The sequence below is a fragment of the Lytechinus pictus genome, chromosome 2, assembly GCF_037042905.1.
Source record: "Lytechinus pictus isolate F3 Inbred chromosome 2, Lp3.0, whole genome shotgun sequence".
NCBI lineage: Eukaryota > Metazoa > Echinodermata > Echinoidea > Temnopleuroida > Toxopneustidae > Lytechinus > Lytechinus pictus.
In genome coordinates this window covers 3,806,523-3,828,716 of record NC_087246.1, presented here as the reverse complement: position 1 = coordinate 3,828,716, position 22,194 = coordinate 3,806,523, and the positions used below count along the sequence as shown (strand labels likewise).

Sequence of the window (22,194 nt, the reverse complement as noted above, 5' to 3'; positions counted from 1 at the left end):
GCTTCAAGACATCTCATTCTATTCTCATCATATTTCAAATAACAGCCCCCCCCTCCTGTGAAATAATTCCCTCTGCGCCTCTGAATAGGACACTGTATAGAAGGCGCACTCTATATGCTATAAATTATTATTATTAATATTATATTATTATAAATATTATTATTATTATAATTATTATTATTGCTATTATTATCATCATTTTTATTATTTATTTATTTTTTATTATTAATATTATCATTATTATTATTATTATTATTATCTCAATAAATATATTTTGCCCCACCCTTCCTGTCTCTCTCTTAATTTTCTCTGAAAAAATCTGTAAAAATTCACTCTTAAACAACTTTATTGTTTTGGTATCATGTGAAATAGTTTTATTCATATGGCAACATACATAGGCTTACGGGGCAAAATGAGCAAAAATCATTGGCAAACAAGTTTTACAGTACTCCAAATAGACAAGAAAAAATCAGTTCAGAATGAATGAGAAGACGGGTAATGATTCAAGAAGTTATGTCGACACCTCCAAGACACAGACAAGCTAATAATCCATACCGGTGTCGATAACCTCTGAAATAAGAGGTATGTTGACTTGACGACAGAGCGGACTGTATTCGTGTTAACCTTAATGTCGACAAAACTATAAACATCTCGTATTTGCATTGTATTACGTTGCCTATTCCATCTTTTCATATCTTTGTAATCTAACATTCATTGGTGGATACATTAAAATCATTTCATTTAAAACAAGGACTGCCCCCCCCCCCCCTTAATGACGTGATGATAATGGAGCCAAAGATAGACGCTTATTCATTTTCCAGCATTCTTAGAATCAAAATAATGTTCTTGTTCTTTCCCCCCTCACTATGATCAGGCTACAGTCCTTCCTGATCGAGGATGTAGGTTCCCATGGCGTACACTCCGAGTACAGTTTCCTTGCCCGAGTCCTCAATCTGATCTTCTGGAAGGAGAAAACCGTATGTACCGGTGTCTCGAAGTTCCATCACGTATGAATAAGGAGCCCCCAGGCCGCCTTGGTCCTTTTCAGAATTGTATGGTGCATAGCCCCAATCATTGCTTAAACCAGCAGCAGGATCTACAAGGGACGAATCAGTAAACAAATAAAAGCCGTTAATTTCACGCCGCCCAACTTTAGTCTATCCATGTACCCTACACATTGTCAGTATTACCAAGAACTTTTATTGGTTTTCATTGGCTGAAAAGCAGTTCTGACTGTTACTATGGTTACTGTCTAATAAAACTGGCTAAAAGACTAAAATCAACGAAATGGGAATAAATACCGCTTCACGAACTAGCTCAGTTCAGTGCCAGTGATTGCCCATCCCATTTCAACATTATTTTCATCATCATGAACAGAATAAACTACAAACCAAGTACTTTTTTTCGAGTGTATATTTGGAAAGTTCCGAGAAGTGACCTATATATTAATCTCCCAGCCAAATATTTAAATGTAAGCTTTTTCTTATTTTCTTTTATGCGTTTAATAAAAAAAATCACTTAATCTAAATTATTTGTTATCAATAAATACAAACACCCCCTCCCCCTCTGTTTTCACGCCCCCCTTCTCTTTCTATATAATTCTCCTTTTATCCTTTAATTTGATGCTTGCATTATTGTTTGTTTATAATAAATCATTGTATAATCATATATTTTCCCCTTTTCTTACTTGGACATCGTTTTCAACCTAGTACAGCTTCCCGTGATCCTCTCATGTATATATTATCTGACTGATTAAACCAATGAAAATGTTGTATAATTATAAATAAACCTCAGTCAAATCTATTTATTAGATATATTAGACCGTTCTCTTTTTCAGTTTAGTTCAAAATCACAACAGTCTCAAACATGAAATTAGGGAGTATAGACACCTATACGTCTCTGAATTTGAAATTTGTATCAACCCCCCCCCCCACCCTATTCACAACCGATGATAATACTCACCAAATAACTTTGCTGTTGGTCCTACTGTATATTCAGTTCCACTGTAGCTGCGTATACCATCAGCCATCGCTTCTCCTGCAGCTTGCAACTGATAAAGAGAGATTTATTGAATAAAGAATGAATGTATTACATATAACAAACTGTGGGAAGAATTCAAAATTCAATATTTTGGTAAATTTATCATTCTAATTAACCATTCACGATGCTTTGAAATTTATTCGTTTTTCTGTTCACATAATAAAAACTTATTCAATTCAACTCTACTCGAATAAAGATTGATTTTCTCCCATTTTTCACGTATCTTTTTCTATACAAAATCATTTGTCATAAAAAATAAATATGTAACATTTGCCAAAGAAAATGCGTGTGACGGGAAACGCCTCTAACACAATGAACAATAGGAACAAGGAAGAGGGGTGAGAAAAGGACAAAGAGAAAAAAGAGCAGGAAAGGGCTATAAAAATTCTATAATTTCAAAAATGAAAAAAAAAATCTATTTTTGTGATAGAACAAAATAAAATTCAAATATTACACCTTTAAATGAATTGTTCTTGTCTTGTTGTTTTACCTGATCGATATTATATGGATCTGGCTCTTCGGCAGAGAAAGACCATGGAGACATGACAAGCTGGGAATAACTGTGCCAGTCAATAAACCACAAGAAATCTTGACCATTGTCCTTCTTGTCTCGAAGAAAATCAACCACGGCTTCGACCTCACTCTCACTTAAAGCATTAGATCCGTGATAGAGAATGGAACAAGGGTATGCACTGGTTCCTTGGCCTACAGTATAGTATTATAACTATCATTATTATCATTCTTATTATTAACATTATTTTAATTTTTAGTAGTAGTACCATTATTATTATTATTATTGTTACACACCTTAAAATGTTGGGCGGCATACTGTCCACTGTGTTGGGTAACGCCTGTTGGTAAATATATATATATAAACACATATATGTATATATATGTATAAACTGGGCAATTATTATCCAATTGAGCACATTTATTACCCACTAATTAGTTGTTATTACCAAATTTGGACAGATTTTGACCAAAAGTTGTGTGGACAGTATGTTGCCCAACTATAATTATTTAGCGTGTACTATAATTACTATATTATTACTATTATTATTATCATCATATTAAAATTATAATTGATATTAATAATATCATCATTATTATTTCAGATATGGAGCTAACTTGCAGGGTTCACTCACAGGAGAATTCCAGGACTAATTACTAGTAATCGCTAGAAAAAGAGCTTTGAACTTCTTGAATTTTGAATGATTATGAAATAGCATGGTGCTGGATATCTAGGAAATGTAGTCTTTTTTGCCATTTGGAGTAGTTTTTGGATATAGAAATTCAGGCAAGTGTGGAGATTATTTTGCTTTTTTACTCTAGTCCCATCTATACATTTTGTTGGTGTTGAACTCTTCATATTTCTGTAACTATACCATCATGTCAGGATCTAATGCTTCGTTGAACACAAGACAGACAGCAGCTATCACTAGCCAAGTTATGAAAGACCTGCTGAAGAAATAGGAATTTATTAGACTACTTGATTCAATTGTTAGCAATGCTATTGAAAAGAAACTTGATGAAAAACTTCAACAGTTAGCAACCCTGCAATCTGATGTATTTGACCTGCAAAACAAACTAACAAAGAAGGATGAGGAAATCAGCAAGCTGCAAACAAAGGTTTCGACATGTAGTGAGAAAATATCTTCTCTGGTGAATGCAGCAAATAACATGGAACAGTACTCCCGAAGATCATGCATCAGGATCTTTGGCAAGGAAGAAAAGAAAGGAGAAAGCACAGATGACATTGTTACAGATATCATCACAAAGGAACTCGGTGTTTCGTTGGACCCAGCGAAGGACATCGACAGATCACACCGCACAGGGAAACATCAGAAAGAGTCTGAAGGAGCTTCGTCGGCAAGGAAATCAAGACCTCGTTCCATTATTGTGAAACTTACTTCCTACAAGAAAAAGAAAGAAATTCTTTAGAACAGGAGAAAGTTGAAAAGATCTGGGATCTCCATAACAGAAGATCTTACTGTCAGGAATCAGATTCTTCTTGCTCAAGCTCGAAAATGTGAAGCTGTTCAGTCAGCGTGGTCTTCTGATGGCCACATCTTTGTTCTATTGCCTGCATCTGGAGGAAAATCTGTTACAAAAATAATCGCAAATGAAGAAGATCTCAAGAAACTAACATAATGAAATGAAGAACATTGACTATGAACAAAATATGAAAGACTGAACAGAATGTACTATGATGTAAAATAATTTGTTTTAACATGTACTGAACATTGTATATATTTTTTTTCTTTTCTTTTGTTGGTCTCTATTTGGAAGTAAATGAAGTCATCAATTAAAGATGCAGTAAAGCCTTATCAGGGCATCAATTTTTTTTTCCTTATTGAATATGATATATTAAAGAACTCTAACTGACAGATTGAATAGAAAGTAAAATAATTATTTTGTTCTGATTTGGGTTTTATTTCTTTTTTTGAATGAGAAAATTAATAAATTTTATTTTCACAGATTGAACTGAATTAAACATTACATTACTATGTAACAAAAAAAATGCATTGAAACCAGCAAGATAATAGACTTTTATTTACTGGCAGTAAGGAACAAGTAATGGAGACTGAATTTTTAACACATGCAAATTAGTGTTTTGAGACTTGAGTAATTTTTAATTTCCTATCTTATAACTATAATTAAGCTATAATTATTTTGTCTGCCCTCATTTTTTTTGCTACTCATGAACATAAATATTGTCCAAGCTACTCCATCTACCTTAGTTTGAATTCTACCTTTGATCTTGATTTTTTTTTAATAATAAATATATAATCACCTCTTTTGTATTGGAAAGGCCTCTAGTGTGAATGAGTGTGTGTATGAATTGCAATACTAATTCTTCTACTCAGTCATGGATTTGTATTGATTGTATCTCAGATATTCTGCCATTTAATCACATTTGCGATGACAGTGAATTTCATTTCACACTTTATCATTACTTTCACATATCTCAAAATATTAACGTTGACAAAATACAAAGCTTGAAAATTAATCCATTTTTTATTGATTCTTCAATTGATCAATCGTTTTATGTAGAAGGCAACTCGGATGATAGTGATAATAGTTTCCCTGAAACTGGTTTTACTGAAAAGTGTAATTATATGTTTTGCGAAGATTTCTATACTAAACATGCAAAAGATTACTTAAACTTCTCACTTTTTCATGTTAATGCCAGAAGTCTTCAGAGATATTTCGATCATTTTAACGCACTATTATCATCGCTCGATTTTAATTTTAGTGTTATAGCAGTATCTGAAACTTGGTTTAATCTCAATACAAATATAAATTTATATAATATCACAAACTATAATCTTGTTCACTTGTGTAGACAGAACAAAGTTGGCGGTGGAGTCGCATTGTATATAAAAAATGACTTTGATTATTCGCTACGTAGCGATCTTTTATGTATAACAAATAATTACGAAATGTTTTTTATTGAAATTACTCATGGTAACAAATCAATTGTTGTAGCATGCATATATCGACCACCGAATAGTGACATGTCTGATTTTATTGTATCAATGAATAATGTACTGGAAATATTGGGAAGTGAAAAGAAAGAAATATACATAATGGGTGACTTCAATATAAATTTAATTAATTATAGTTCACATAGTAAGACAAATGAATTTTTAGATATGATGCATACTTTCAACATGTATCCTTTGATATCAAAACCAACTCGTATATCAGCAAATAGGGCTTCTTTAATTGATAATATTTATACTAACTCACTTGACAAAAAGATCCACAGTGGAATCATATATGATGATATTTCCGATCACTTCCCAATATTTTCTATTTTGAAAAATGAAACAATAAAACATAACTACCACCAAAGGAAAAAAATCATTTCAAAAGAGATTAATTAATGATGCAAATATACTGTCATTTAAAGAAAAATTGAAAAATATTGATTGGTCTTGTACTGAAAACTGTGCTAATGTTAATGAAATGTACATTAATTTTTTTGAAAAATTTTCTTATGCATATGATTCATGTTTTCCACTTCAGACAGTTTGTAATAAACAAAATTTGTCTAAATTTAAGAAACCATGGATTACTAAGGGCATACTTAAATCCATAAGTCGTAAGAATAAATTGTATAAAATAAGTCTAAAAAATACAAATTCTCATCATGTTATGAAATATAAGAACTACAAAAATAAGCTTATAAGTATTATTCGTTATTCCAAATATAAATATTACAATGATATCTTTTCATCAATCCAAGGTGATATGAAGAAAACTTGGAGACATATTAATGATATATTAGGTAATAAAAAAACATCATGCATTACCAAAGCAAATGTATCTTGAAAATGTGAAATTTTCATCCAAGTTCGATATAGCAAACCAATTCAATTCCTATTTTGTTAATATTGGTAAAAAATTATCAAAGTCAATATCAAATCCTTCGCACTCTTTTCAAGATTATTTTTCATTCCGAACTCCTGAATCATTCTTTATTAAACCTGCAACTGTTCATGAATTAATTCAAATTTCTTCCTTCATTAAATCTTCAAAGGCTAACGGATCTGATGGAATATCACCAAAAATTATCAAAGAATATATACATTATATTGCTCTGCCGTTATGTAATATTTTAATATGTCTCTGAGTACTGGTTCAGTGCCTGAAAAACTAAAAATAGCAAAGGTTGTGCCATTGTTTAAAAAGGAAAATCCAGATTAAATTGAAAATTATAGACCTGTTGCACTCCTTCCAATTTTTCCAAATTACTTGAAAGAATAATGTTTAACAGACTAACTGATTTTCTTACTAAAAAGGACATTTTAATACAGGAACAGTTTGGTTTTCGGAAGAATTATTCCACTTCTTTAAGTGTGATATGTTTTTCTGATTATATTTTAAATGAAATAGAGAAAGGCAACTTTTGTTGTGGAGTTTTTATGGACCTGTCGAAAGCATTTGACACCATCGATCATCACATTCTTTAAAAAAAAATAAGTTTATATGGAATCAGAGGTTTATCTTTACAATGGTTTGAAAGTTACTTATTAAATAGAAAACAATTTGTGGTGGTCGATGGTGTCGAATCTGTTAAATTAGATGTTAATTTAGGTATACCACAAGGTTCCGTGCTCGGGCCCCTCCTATTTTAATATATGTTAATGATATCATGAAATCTTCTAATTTATTGAAATTTTCACTCTTTGCTGATGATACTGTTGTTTTTGGTTCACATAAAAATATTTTTACTCTTACAGCTACAATGAACAAAGAATTAAACATGTTGAATGACTGGTTTGCATGTAACAAACTTGTCTTAAATTTTAAGAAAACAAAGTATATTATTTTCCATTCTAAACTTTAAAAAATTCCATTGAATACCGAGCCAATAACAATTGACAATACTGTTATTTCTAGAAATGAATCATTAAGTTTTTTAGGTGTATTGGTACATGAGTCACTTGACTGGAAGTATCATATTCTTAATATTTGTTCTAAGCTTTCAAGAAGTATTGGTGTTTTATCAGGTACTGTCTACCTGGTAAAATATTAATTAACATTTATAATGCTATAATCTTGCCACACCTTAACTATTGTATTGAGACATGGGGTAAAACGTATAAGACTAATATAGAGAAACTCTTTATTTTACAGAAAAGAGCACTAAGATTAATAACAAAGAGTGACTTTTGTAGTCCCAGTCGACCATTATTTCTTAATCTAAAAATTATTCCTATATATGATCTTGTAAAACTAAATATATCTGTATTTATGTTTAAGTACCACAGAGGAATTCTACCCAATATATTTGATAATATGTTTAAAACCAATTGTTTCTTCCATAGTTACCACACACGTATGCGAAATAATCTTTGTGTTCCTTTTACTCATTTAACAATGCAAACTCATTCTATCCGGTACACAGGTGTTCATGAATGGAACTCACTGTGCAACAATCTAAGTCATGTTCAACACTCACTCGTTTCAGACTATTACTGAAACGATCAATTTTCGAAAAACTATCATCCTTGGCTGAGTATAATAGACTCCTTTTTTTCCCTTCATTTTATCCTCTTTTCTCGCTCTCACTCTTACTATGATTCTATTATTCCTCTCTTATCTAATTATTCTTTCTCACTTTCCTTATTCTTATGTTGCAATGTGTGTTTGCGGGTGTATGTGCTTTTTTATAGGTAAATAGTGTGCAGGCCTTTAGCTAATACTTTCGTTTTTAAACAAAGTTATTTTAATGTTATTTTTTGTATTTTATTGTTTTTCTCAATTGTCATTTAGGGCCTCAAATATAAGCACAGGATGCTTTTTCAGAGGTCCTGGCTCATTCTTTTGTATTTGTTTACTTTGTAACTTCTTGATTGTTTTAATTTGCCAAATAAAATTGAATTGAATTGAATTAAAATGTTATCATTATTAATAATATCATCATTATTATATTATTATTATCATTATGATAGTCTTACCTCCCCATTCATATGGCCAGTTTCTATTAGGATCTGTTCCCATGCAACCAGAACCTGTGCCCTCGTTATTTGAGCGGGTCTTGCGCCATAACCGATCCTAAAGGTAAAAATGATAGACAAAATGATGTAATATATATTATTATCGGTACTGATGCTGCTGTTACCAAGATTGTACCTCAATGATTCAATTTCTTTTTTTTTTGCATTTTTTATTAAATCATGAAGTCATAATCAAGGTCAAATTACAATATTTACAACTAATTACAACTAATATATATATATATATATATATATATATATGTGATATATACATATATATATACATATATATATGTATATATTTTTATATATGTATACATGTTTATATGTATGTATGTATATATGTATGTATAGATATGTTTTTATATATTAAAATAGAGAATATAATTCTGCCAAGTCCCCATTTATTACGTAACATATGATACGGGCTAATTTCTGGCAAAAGGAAATTAATTCCGCCAAGGTAGGATTCGAACAAATGACCTTCTGGTTTTAGGACCGCTGTCCCATCTGTAGGCTTCAATTGTAGTAGTACATACTGTATGTCGAATATATCATTAGAGTGATTAATGTTAATGATGATTAATTGTTGTGAAAGGAAATCTTACATCTGTTCTGGTATATGTGTATCCATCAGCGTTGAGAGAAGGTACAATGTACCAGTCTAACGTGTCAAAGAACCTTAGGGCTGTAGCATCACCTGCCATATAGTCTTCAAGAAGCTACAGGAAACAAAAGAACAGTATTGATTAAGATCATATCTACAGTGTTCGTTACTCTTCAAACCTTTAATGTCATATATTGGTTTATCAGCATTGTTTAGTCAATAACCATAAAACACTATTTTCTAATATCATTTTTTATTCATACATTATTCAAAATTTTACGATCTGAAATATGATTTTTTTTTAATGATATTAAATAGCAATCCATGCTCTTCCACGTCGAAATTGATCACAATCACTACCTCGAAATGATTAATATTGTCATTTCTCTCCATCGGGATTAAACAAAAAATCTGATCACGTTTATTTGATTGTTCATGTGACATTTTATCATGGATTTTAATGTTATACCTATCATCATGATTATGTATAGGTTTCTTTAAATATAAATTGTGTGCAATGAAACCACTGGCTGCGAAAAACAATTGAAATAAACCATGAATAGTGAAATTTCGTATACAAGTAATTTTTCACATTCCCTCCTCTCCCTTTCTGTTTCATTAATCCACTAAATCCTTCCTCATCTTTCTTCCTCTATTTTCTTCCATCTTGGTCTATCATTCTATCATATTTGTTTTCTCTCACCTCATCTTTCTATCCATCATCATTCCTTTCCCTTGAGCATTGTAACCCCGTCTCTTTCCGTCTCTTTAAGGATTAAATTTTAAATATCAAAATATTTAAATTCAAATCTTTTAGATTTATATTTAAATAAACAAGGTTTAAATCTAAATCTAATATTCGGCTGGTCACTATTCACAGCCGAATCTGGATTTATTTAAAATTCTTGGAATTAGAGTGATTTCTCTTCCCGGCTTTACCGTTTTCTCTCTTTCCACTTCTACGACATCGCGAGATGGTTTTCCAAACTGGTTTTCAAGACCGCTTCGAACGACCCCATTACCAGATTACAGTTAAATTGGTTTCCACTAAACTATAGTTTAAGAACGTAGGTGAGAAAGGGGTCCTATTATTAACCAAATGTAATTAGCCTACCGGCTGTTAAGATCAGTAAATAAAATATATCACAATAATTTCAATCTTACTAATTTTGTGATGTACATGAGTGTAGCCGGTGAAATCCATTCTCTGGCATGGATACCTCCTTCAAAGTACACCCCTTTACGAGTGCCTGAATCCCCACCTGTTCCTCGGATCTATAAGAGAAATTGAAGTTTTTTTCATGCAAGCTATTGATAGATGGGGTATAAATTTAGCGAGCGAACATCAATTTGACCCTTTATATAAAAAATCTTATTTTGCGATTTTTTTATTTTACTTATTGCACCCTTACCGTTTCATTTTCTTTTTTTTTCTTCCTTTTAGGGTGACACCCCCCCCCTTAGTACGCGAGTGCTTAGGGTAGACTATAGCCTACTTTATTAAATGGCTACTGCGATCTGCATTATTTGAAGATTTACAAATTCAAAATGAATTCGTTAATCATCCATTCGAAGGAATTAACAGAAATACTTTAAAGAATATACCAAAGTTATCCTGATTGCAGATAATAATCTGTCATTCTCAAATAATAACAAACGAACTGTATCAAGCATGCACTTAAAACACAGAGAAAACTGTTGGATTGGGAAGGGGGGGTCGAGACGGGGACATTTCTTTTTACACTGCGTTTTTTTAATATGAAATAAATATTTTTTCTGTTTGAATTAACGCCACAATCTTATAAGAGTCTATTTAACTTGTCTTTATGCGCAAGAGAGCAATGAACACATCACCTTATCTACATTAACATTCCAGTGACATGACAAAAGGATATAATTATGCCTATTCTAAACATGCCTATTTAAGTTCAGTATATTTTTAATAGATCATACATGTGCAATAGTTATTATTCCCTACAAAGAATATTAACTTCCAAGTATTTACATTGCAACACAAGTCGAATCATCTATCTCATTATTTCTTATCATCATATAATTTTTTTTAATTATGAGTGACCATGCACAATAGTTACATCAAATCTGTTTCTTACCTTAATGCCAGAGATAGTTCTACCTTCGTACGATGTTTTAGGGAGTTCGAAGTGGGTTGCGATTGTTGAATATTCGTTAACAATATCTACAACCCATTGTTGGATCTGTGAAGAAAGATTCATTAGTTAAGTAAAGCCATCATTGCATTTAAAACATTATGCAATCAAAAGATGAAGAAAAAAAGATGGAAACCAATAAAGGATAAACTCGAAAGTTGGGGTTTATTAATAATTTCTCCAAAAATATATTATTCTATCTAATATTATACTTTTTTTTTAAAGGTAGCCGCTCTAAATAAAAGTGGAAGTGATTAGGGTGAAACGGTGATGGGTGTTTAAAAAGAGGGGTATATTTGAAACAAGTCCTGAATCATTTAAATAATCCCGTTTCCTAGAACGGACTCGCGAGTCCTACCTACTTAAGTATTGTATCGTGAATACAAAGCTTGTTAAAGATATGTAACGTCGACCTGGTAAATAATCTACTTACATGTATGTATTGGCAAAAATTGTAATTTCTTGACTGTTGCCAGCGAAACCAAACAAAGAAAGGGAAGAAGAAGAAAGCCAACCTGGGGTAGCACTAGTATATTTCGATAGGGGGAACTAAAGATGCCGTCATTTTCTTCATTTGAATAATAGGGGTATTAACGAGTTTTGCGATTGAAATGGAAGGGATTCTACAACAAAGTAACAGCTGAGAGGTCTTTGTCGAAAATTGGTGAACCGGGACAGCTGGTCGTCTTAAAATTCTGAGCTGAGAAAAAACTGCAAATATGTCATTTGTCCAGAGTCAAGGACGTTTTTGATTCACCGATTTTCGACAAAGACTTCTTTGTCGTGAAGATCTTTTGACAATAGATTCTCTACGTTCCAGAAAGTCTGCTTAGTGTTGTGAAAACTCCCTAAAGTAGAGTTGAACGACGAAATCCTCTCTTTTTCATATTCTTCTTGCTTCATATTCCTTTTCTCCTTTTACTTTAACTTCTTGGAGAGTCATAGGGGCGTGCCCCCCCCCTGTATCAACCATCTCTTATTTCTTCTCTTTAATATAGAAGATAACAGAATGGATGATTATGCAATGCTTACCTCATCGTAATCGTGGTATATTGTATAGTCAAATGTGCTCAGATCTTGAGTATAAACCTGTCGTTCTATCCTCTCCTTTTCTTGATCACGGATAAGTTGACCGACATCCTCGATCATAGTGCTAACTTGCATCCTTTTAACATTGAAGAGATCTAGCAAGTTGGATCGAAGTCGATTTGGTACCATGATATCCACTGTACTGCCCGGGATATTCTTGATGTCAGACCAGAAGTCGAGCTGTCAGAACCACAATATTTTTTTAACAGTTTTCTTTGTTATTCCTTCTTTTAATTGACTCTTATATATTCTACTCCTTTTTACTTCTCCTTCATAATTTCTCCTCCTCCTCCTCTTTATTTTCTTCTTCGTGTTATTATTGTTATCATTATTATTATTATAATTATTATTATAATTATTATCATCATCATCATTGTTCTCATTTATATCTTCAAACTCAATTCAAATAAATTCAAATAAACATTTATTTTGTTCCATTTTTACAAATTTCTACATTTTTCGTAAACAAAAAATCAGTTTGACATGAAAAATATAAATGTTTATATTTACATGTTAGATTTATAAAAGAAGGCGTATACCCTTATTAACCTTTCCTATTCTTTTTTTTTCTTCTCATCCTCCTCCTCCTAATTTGTTGGCTGGATGACAATGATTATGTTACTCAATCATATTTTTATTTATAAAATGCACCGAGAAAACAGATTGATAATGAAACCTAATTCAAAATTAATTTATTCACCATCCTTTATGAGACAAATGCGTATTCAATTGCATTTTGACATAATATTATACATCTCCTTTCCTGTTATTCTTGTTGTTATTGTCGTTATTTGTGTATTTGATTTTGTGTTTCATTTGTCCATCTAATCAATATCAGTTATTTTTGGACGTCCGACGTTATTAAAAACATTCATATTCGTCTTTCGAAATGACAAAATGATTCGCCACTTTCTATGCCAATGTTGTCTTTTAACCAGTCATGCGTTTAACAACTAACAAGTATATATTTTTGTGATCAATGACTTACAAACCGAATGAATTTCAAGCTTTTAACTTCGACTCGACGTCATCTTTATGGAAAGCCAAGCTGGACAATAATCTTCCGTGATTAAACCTGTAAATTCCATGCGTCTGCATTTTGTCAAATTAGCCTAATGGTCCAGCTTGGCTTTCCATACATATGGTGTCGAGCTGGAGTTATGATAACGCTATCGAATCATTTCAAGGACTAAGTGAATTTTTTTTTAAGTGATTATATTTTTTAATATAAAAAGCAAGCATGCAGAAAATTATAACAACTATATAGAACAACATTGATATTAACCGATATATAACCCAGGGATATACCTTAGCCTATAAACTGCGATGTAATGTAACAAAACACATAAAAAAGTATTGGGACTGTATCGTTGAAACAAAGAGATTTACGTAAAAAATACAAATCAAAACATAATTATGATGCAAGTTAGTCGTCAAAAAATATTTTAAAAAGCAAGTTACCTAGCCTTTCTTGTTGTCTTGTTCCGTATTTTTTTTTAGCCGCACACCTAATCAGACAATTCCCATGAACTACGTTCGCATGGTTTGTTTGCTTTAGAAGCATGCAACAAATGCCAATCTCAATAGATCTCTGTCTTTCATAATTCATTTTTTTCATATTGGGTCATGAAAAGTTTATCTTGAAATCATTGAATTGTTATAATTCCCTGCTATATTCATTGATGAAGATGATTGGAAAATGAACATACAAACCTCATCGGCCATACTGGTCTCCATATCCCTCAGCCATTGTCTGTGTTCATCCGTACGAGGAGTAACACGAAGAACTTGGTATCTATCAGCGGGATGAAAGAGACAAAAATGTTGTGGGAGATACAGCTATAGGCCTAAGCATAATAGAGCTTTGATTGTATATACATTTACCGGTCATTTCACAGATCTACAAAAGAATGTCAGATCTGTGAAAAATTATCGAGACACATAAACCTCTTCCACTGGCGCGCAAGAACACTTTTGTTTATTTATTATTATTTTTTTTAGGGGGGTGGCAAAATCTTCAAGAGGCACAATTTTTTTGACAGTGTGAGATCATCGGCGAGAGAGCTATATAAGCGAGCGAGCGGGGGCGGGGCGTAGGAGCCCACCCTTGGTAGGGACCCTTTGTAAAAAAAATTGATTTAAGCATCCAAAAACAAATTTCAGTTGGAATTAATTATAGCTAGGAATCTAGGATTCACTGCGATGGACTATAATCATAGCTTATGAAAACTATTAATTTTACTAATTACGAACAGAGCGAGCGAGCGCTTCTGAATACATTTAGATTTTCACGACTAATATATTATATTTTGTATTAGGCCTAAGCTTTTGTTGGCTCAAAGTATAAGAAGTCACTTGGGTCATGCAATATCCTTTCAGATACATTTATTTACACACATTCTAGAGGAGGATCAAACTTTCGTCAATAGGATATTTTTATCCACATTAATTTTTTTTCCGATCGGCCGCTAAAAGCTAATTTTTGTTGGTTCGTTGAGGGACTACTCTTACAAACAAGATAAGCCCTATAGTACGCGAGCTTGATGTGCTTGCTCATAATTTGGAAAACTTACTTATTTTTTTCCTGTAAATTTATCGTTCTAAGCAATGTTTGTATCATGAATTAGATGATCTGACTAAACAATCAATGCGAGCGCGAAGAGGGAGCTCATTTTTTTATATTTCGGCTTGAAAAACTGAGCTTATCTGTTTCACGGAGGCATGGGGTATACTCGTTGAAGACTATCATCTATAAAATGTTTCCATTAAGTGTAGTGCCGAATAACCTCAACTCACCATAATTCATCACATCTCTCATGATTTCGAATGATCATCAGCATCTTGTTTGGACACCTCCAAACTCCCCGATGGCCCTTTTCCAAACATTTAAAGGGGCTAGAATTCTGCGATTTTCTTTCAAATTTCCCAGACATTTTATGCTTCTTGTAGTGATATACATTTGGTCCTAATACCTTTCCGGGATTACTACAGGCTGACAATAATATGATGTGGACAAATAAAGTACAAGGCAAACACAACACTGAAAATTTGATCTAAATCGGACAAGGAATAATAAAGTTTTGCATTATTTCGGTGAAACAATTCTTTGAATGTCTTCATAAATATTCAGTGAGAAAGCTGATGATATTACATCCCCACTCATTTTTTCTGTTATTATACAAAATTATATTTATTCGAATAATTACCTCCAATAATTAACAAAAAAAAAAAAAAAATTAGTAGAAAATAAAGACAATAAAAGAAAAGCGAATGGTGCTCATCATGTATAGACCTGAATTCAAGGCAGGGTTCTAGAATAGCATGACCGACAAAATCGATCCAGAATGTACAAATGACAGGCTAAATATAAAAAATATTAATATAAAAAGAAAACATTTACATAATGAATTGTTAAGTCTACGATAGAAATCAATAACCTAAAGTTTGTCCATTTATATGTAACAGTCTACTTCTCTGATTATTTTACATATCTTTGATAATTTGCTCTAAGCCAATTTACAGACATACCTCTTCTCGTACTAACGGTTGTTGATCAAGTCTTTTCTCTCAGAAGATACAAATAATTTGAACTTACCCACTATAGTCCTTGGCCGCAAAGGCCGAGACGGTTAGAGCTAGAACCACTAAGATGCTCCTCATCTTTCCGATGCAACGATTCAAATAAATTTGAAATCAAATTCTTCGTAAGAAAAAAAAAACATGTTTTCTCGGTTCATGAGAAACTTAACGGCTCCTGCAACAATTGAGCTAAAATCGGATCTTTATCAAGATTAGACGATAGAATAATCGCCGATGTATGATAATTTTTTTGGGGGGGTGGGGAGCAAACGCTTTTCATGCATTTTTAACAATTAAGAACTAGTTGTCGTGTGGAACTAGCCACAACGCGTGCCACTAATTACCTAAAAACAAACAAGATAATCATTATTACACAAACTAAAGGTTGCCATTATGGTGATTTCCATTCAGCATGGAGACGATTATTTATTTTATATCATGATTAATTACAGAATCAGTTATCGCATTATTTAATTTTATTTATAAAAAATACGTCAGACCTACTTATATTTTAGTTAACAGAAATTTATCTATAATTCAATTTATAATTTGCTGCTTAGATACTGGTTGAAACCAATTAGTCATTCACGATATTGGCATTGCCTACTTATTTTCCATCCCAATGAATGAGGAATCCAAATATTTTATACAGGTTTTTCTTGTAAAATCTAAATTGTTGTGTCCTCTATTGTGCAAGTTTTATCAAAGAAATAGTTTTCAAAAACTTATTTAAACTAAACATATTTATAAGCATTTCAAAACAAAAGAAAAATGAATATATTACTGATAATTTATTCTAATCAAAATATCGTTGGACTTTCATGGAAATAATGTTAGCTGACACTGCAACTTGTAGGTCTCTCATTAGTTACTAGGACCATGCACCGCTGAAGTTTTCATGTTATGCAATATTCCTTAAAATCGTAATCACTAACAAATACCAATGGCCAGTATAATCAGACAATGTAAAAAAAAAACACTTATGCATGCAAATGTTCCAAAATCTGAAGAGTAACTAAAAAGAATTGTATTTATCGCAATAATTTGTGGATGGGCCTACATAGTTTAACAAACTGAAAGCTGTGAGAACCTGTCCATTATATTACACTGCCTATTTTCATTTACATTGGAAGTAGATAAAGGAAGGGCGCTGGGGGCATCTACGACATGTATAATGTTCTTATTAGAGAGTTAAGTAAACTATTTTCCTTTTCTCTCCCTCTCTTAAATAAAAATAATTGAATTATTGTTCTACATTGTTCCTCCACAAATTATTTTACAAACCTTACACCCCCCCTCTGCTTTCTCTCCCCTCTCGCTGTCCGTCTGTCTGTCTCTCGCTTTGTCTACTCTTCTACATTGTTGAGAATGGTGCATTATGGGTGGTAGACCTGGCCAGATATGAGTAGTTGAGGACCTTGAGGTGGGTAGGGTAGAAAGGTAGTCCAATTGAAATTTCAATAAGAATAACAACTTATTCTGCAATAGTCTACTCATTGTACCCAATCGCCAAATTCAAAGACTCCAAACTATCCAAAATTCTGCAGCACGACTCGTTACTCGTAAAAAGAAACGTTATCACCTATCTCTTGTCTTACAGCATTTGCATTGGTTACTAGCCCGTTGCAGAAAGAGTTGCGTTTAAACGCAAGTCAAAAAATCAATCGCAAGTCCCAAATGCGCGCTGTTGATTGGTTGAAAATCAAGTTGCGCATGATTTTTAGAGTATTTCTGTATTATTGATATTTGCATATCCATGACATCTGTAAAAATTTCACCTCTAAAAGTGACAGTTCTAGTTGTTTTATTTATAGAGGGTAAGACGACCTATGAAGAAGAAATAGTTTTTCCTGAAATTATTGAATAACAGGGATAATAGAATGACACGATACATACCTTCAAGTTCAAGTTTTTCTTTTCTTTTTCATCATTAACATTATAAACAAATACAAATCAAACATACATCATAATATATAAACAAATACAAATGAAATATGATTACAATTATTACAAATCAACTACAAATTCCAAAAAATTTGTAAAATTGTTGTAACAAAATCTTGTTTGGAAAGGAGGGATCAACTAAAAAACATAGCTTTTAGAGAGTGGATCCCCTAAAAAGATACCTTGCTTTATTCTTCTTTTTTCATTCGTTTTCTTCCTCTTTTTCTTCTCTACCTCCCTTTTTCACTTCTTGAAAACTCATAGGGGGCAGACGCCGCTTTCTTTTTTCTTTCATGTTCTCTTCAAGTCACTTGTCTTCATGGTCACAGTCCACCCCTTTCTCCCTCTGTCTTCCCACATTTCTCTTTTCATCAACTTAACTGTTTCATTTCTGATTTTTTTTGTCTGCACTAATTGTAATTTTTAGCATCCGTTACATTTTGTCTTCATCGTAAATTTGGATCGCGCCTTTTGAAACGAATTAAAATTCAAATCGATATGGTTTAAATTCATATCAATATGGTTTCAGAAAAAAAAAATTCAACTGACCTCGCTTCAGTTCAGTAGCCAATAAAGAACATGTAATAAGAGTATTTACTGATCTTTTAAAGCCCTTTGATACGCTAGACCACCAAAGATTTTGTTACAAACATTTTAATTTTTTTTTGGAATTTGTAGTTGATTTGTAATAATTGTAATCATATTTCATTTGTATTTGTTTATATTATTATGATGTATGTTTGATTTGTATTTGTTTATAATGTTAATGATGGAAAAGAAAATAAAAACTTGAACTTGAAGGTATGTATCGTGCCATTCTATTATCCCTGTTATTCAATGATTTTAGGAAAAACGATTTCTTCTTCATAGGTCGTCTTACCCTCTATAAATAAAACAACTAGAACTGTCACTTTTAGAGATGAAGAGAGAGGGGAAGTCTAATTTGAAATTTTTTACAGATGTCATGGATATGCAAATATTGTCTTTGTCTTATTTGTCAGAAAATCATGAAAAATATGCTTATCTACTTTCTGTATTCTTTCATTAAAGGAATACTGGATTCAGTCTTATAGTGACTTACGATTGATTAGATCAACCTCAGCTATATGGAAACCCATCAACGTCATAATTTTTCTTCACAAAATTTGCACAATGTCCTTCGTAAACAAAAAGAAGCACACTGAATTTTTAAGAAAACTACAAATGTGTGAATATACATCATATCTAGAAAATAGTTTGAACAAGCGGAAGGGTGTGTCCCTCTCAAATTATCGAATTTTTTTCTGCAGCCTATGCGAGTTGTTTGTCTCGTCCACCATATGGACCCAAAAACCTCACAAAATCGCAGCCCTTGTTTTATCGCTTCAAGCGAACTAAAGACCGCAATAATGCAAACCTTTAAGTCCTTCGTTATTTTCATCAAATCTTCTGTGCATATTCTCCGTTTAATTTAAATGTATTTATTTCTTTAGCCGGACAACCCGTTCTACAAACGTTATCGAACCTTTTCTCTGAATATATGTTTATCATTTTGATCTTTATGAATAAACATGAATGAAAGAAAATGAATTGAAATTAAACGAAACCATGGAAACGAAGAGTTAAATACTAAAGCATCAGAAGATAACCACCATTCTCCGTATTTTATCTTTCCATGAAATAATTGTATGTCAAGAAATTAATAAATGAATTAAAATAAAAGAAAATCGATCTGAAGCCATGTAGAGCTTTATTTCTTTGATTGAATAAGGCAAACTTATCCTGAATGGGTACTTTTATACAGTAAATAAACACTTAACTAAATAGTGAAATTAATCAGGAATTCAATTTTAAAAGACAAGTCCACCCCAACAAAAAGATGATTTGAATAGAAAGAGAAAAAACAAACAAGGATAACACTGAAAATTTCATCAAAATCGGATCTGAAATAAGAAAGTTATGACATTTTAAAGTTTTTCTAAATTTAATAAAACAGTTATATGCACATCCTGGTCAGTATACAAATGAGGGGACCGATGACATCACCCACTCACTATTTCTTTTGCACTTTATTATATGAAATATTTGAGTTTTCTCCTCATTGTCATGCGGAAAATTTTTCATTCCTCACAGAACATGTGGAATTCTATTGTTTTAACATTTTTGTGGTTCAAACAAGATGGTCATAATTTTCAAATCCTTAAAAAATGAAATATTGTATAATTCAAACAATAAAAAACTAAAGAAATAGTGAGTGGGTGACATCATCGACTCTTTCATTTGCATATCACTGAGTTGAGCATAGAACTGTTTTGTGAAAAATAAGCGACACTTTAAAATGTCATAACTTTCTTATTTTCCATCCGATTTTGATGAAGATTTCAGCATTATTTGTGTTTGATTTTTCTCTATTTATTCCAATCAACTTTTTTTCTGGGATGGACTTGACCTTTATTTGAAAACGGGCCTATTTATAATGTAACAATCCCTTCATTATTCGTTTTATACTTATATAGTAATATTATGATAATCAGAACGAAACTTTTGACATTCCTCTTATATCATACGATTTTGTTTCAAAAGAAATCAATGGTTCTTCTGTAAAAAAGGCCACAGGACCTGATGAAATCTCGGTTAAAATTTTGAAAATGATGAAATGTTCCACATCTGTAATAGATAGTCTTATTTATGTCTTTAATCTTTCATTATCTAAAGGGTACTACCCGGAAGCCTGGTGTCTTGCCAAAATTCGTCCAATCCATAAGACTGGAGACCGATTATGTGTAGAAAACTATCGTTCAATATCCTTGTTATCAATTGTTTCCAAGATTTTGGAGAAGTGGGTACAAAAGCATTTGCATGCACATTTATTAGATATACATTTTTGTAGTGATAAACAATTTGGCTTTAGACCAATGCATTCCTGTGAAAGTGCTTTATTGTGTATGGTCGACGACTGGGCAACTGAAGTTGACAAGAGTAAGTTTTGTGGAATTGCTTTTATTGATATGCGCAAGGCTTTTGATTCTGTAAGTTATGATGTTTTACTAAAAAAAACTGGTTGCAATAGGATGTTCTGATGATGCTATTGCATGGTTTAAATCTTATTTTTAAATAGGGATTAAAGAGGGATCAAATCGAGTATAAAATCAACGTCTTCTGGGGTCCCACAAGGCTCAGTTTTAGGGCCCCTACTATTTACAATTTATATTAATGATCTGGCTTCTTGTATCAAATCAGGGAAGATTGTTATGTTTGCTGATGATGCAACGCTGTATGTTAGTGGTAGTACCATAGAATCTGTAGAAAATCAGCTTAACTCTGCAATGAAAGAAGTATATGAGTGGACATGTCAAAACAGATTGATATTAAATGATAAAAAAAGCAAAGTAATGCTTCTTGGTTCTCGACAGCGGTTATCAACCTTGCGGGCCAAAACACTATCTGTAATAATCAATAACACTATTTTACAGCGTGTATCACAGCTAGCACAAATGTTTGGGCGTGATAATTGATGATACTTTGACATTCAAAAACCATGTTGATTCAATTGTAAAAGTAATGAAACAAAAGCTTGGGTTAATTAGAAGAAACAAACATATATTTAATGTGGAACAACTTAAACGATTATACATAGGGTTTTTTTCTCCCTCATGCAATGTATTGTTCAAATGTGTGGTCGTATAGATCTGAATCTAATTATAATACGGTGCAAAAACTCCATAAACGTGCAGCTTACATCGTGAGCGGTTATACATGGGAAACCCTATCAGAGCGTGTTTTTCAAATTCTCTCCTGGTCTTCTTTAAAAAAATTGTACAGGAAATCTACATTATGTATGGTATACAAGTGTGTAAATGGATTAGCTCCACATTTAATAAGTACCAAATTTATTTTAATGATGATGTATCAGTGCGTATAACACGAAGAACTCATAGATTAATGCTACGAGCCCCGAAATTCAAAACGCAGTATTACAAAAACACATTTATACCGGTAGGCATAAGTGAATGGAACTGTTTATCTCAAGACACTCGATCTGCTCAATCATTCGTAATATTCAAACGACTTCTGAATTCTTAAAAATATTCCCATACCAATTGTATCTTAATTGTATCTTATTTGTATAATTTGTTTTCGCTCATGTCAATATGTAATCATAATGTTAAATTAATTATTATATGTTACAAGTAGGTAATGAGTCTGCAGAATGTGCCATAGTAACTATGTGATGAGGTGTGTGTGTGGGTTGGGTGCTTCCGTGTGTTTGTGTGTTTCT

At 32.2% G+C, this 22,194-nt stretch overlaps 1 protein-coding gene across 1 annotated transcript; it reads right to left on the bottom strand.

The window, feature by feature from the left end:
* Nucleotides 1-355: 355 nt before the first annotated feature.
* Nucleotides 356-16,303, bottom strand: LOC129254988 (carboxypeptidase B-like). The gene is made up of 10 exons (XM_054893535.2): nt 16,009-16,303; nt 14,127-14,208; nt 12,357-12,593; nt 11,268-11,372; nt 10,321-10,431; nt 9,158-9,271; nt 8,511-8,607; nt 2,531-2,745; nt 1,963-2,050; nt 356-1,096 (listed from the first exon to the last, which is right to left on the bottom strand). Exons 1-10 carry the CDS (start codon nt 16,071-16,073, stop codon nt 876-878), a joined length of 1,335 nt encoding a protein of 444 aa, XP_054749510.2. The 5' UTR covers nt 16,074-16,303; the 3' UTR covers nt 356-875.
* Between the last annotated feature and the right edge of the window lie 5,891 nt (nt 16,304-22,194).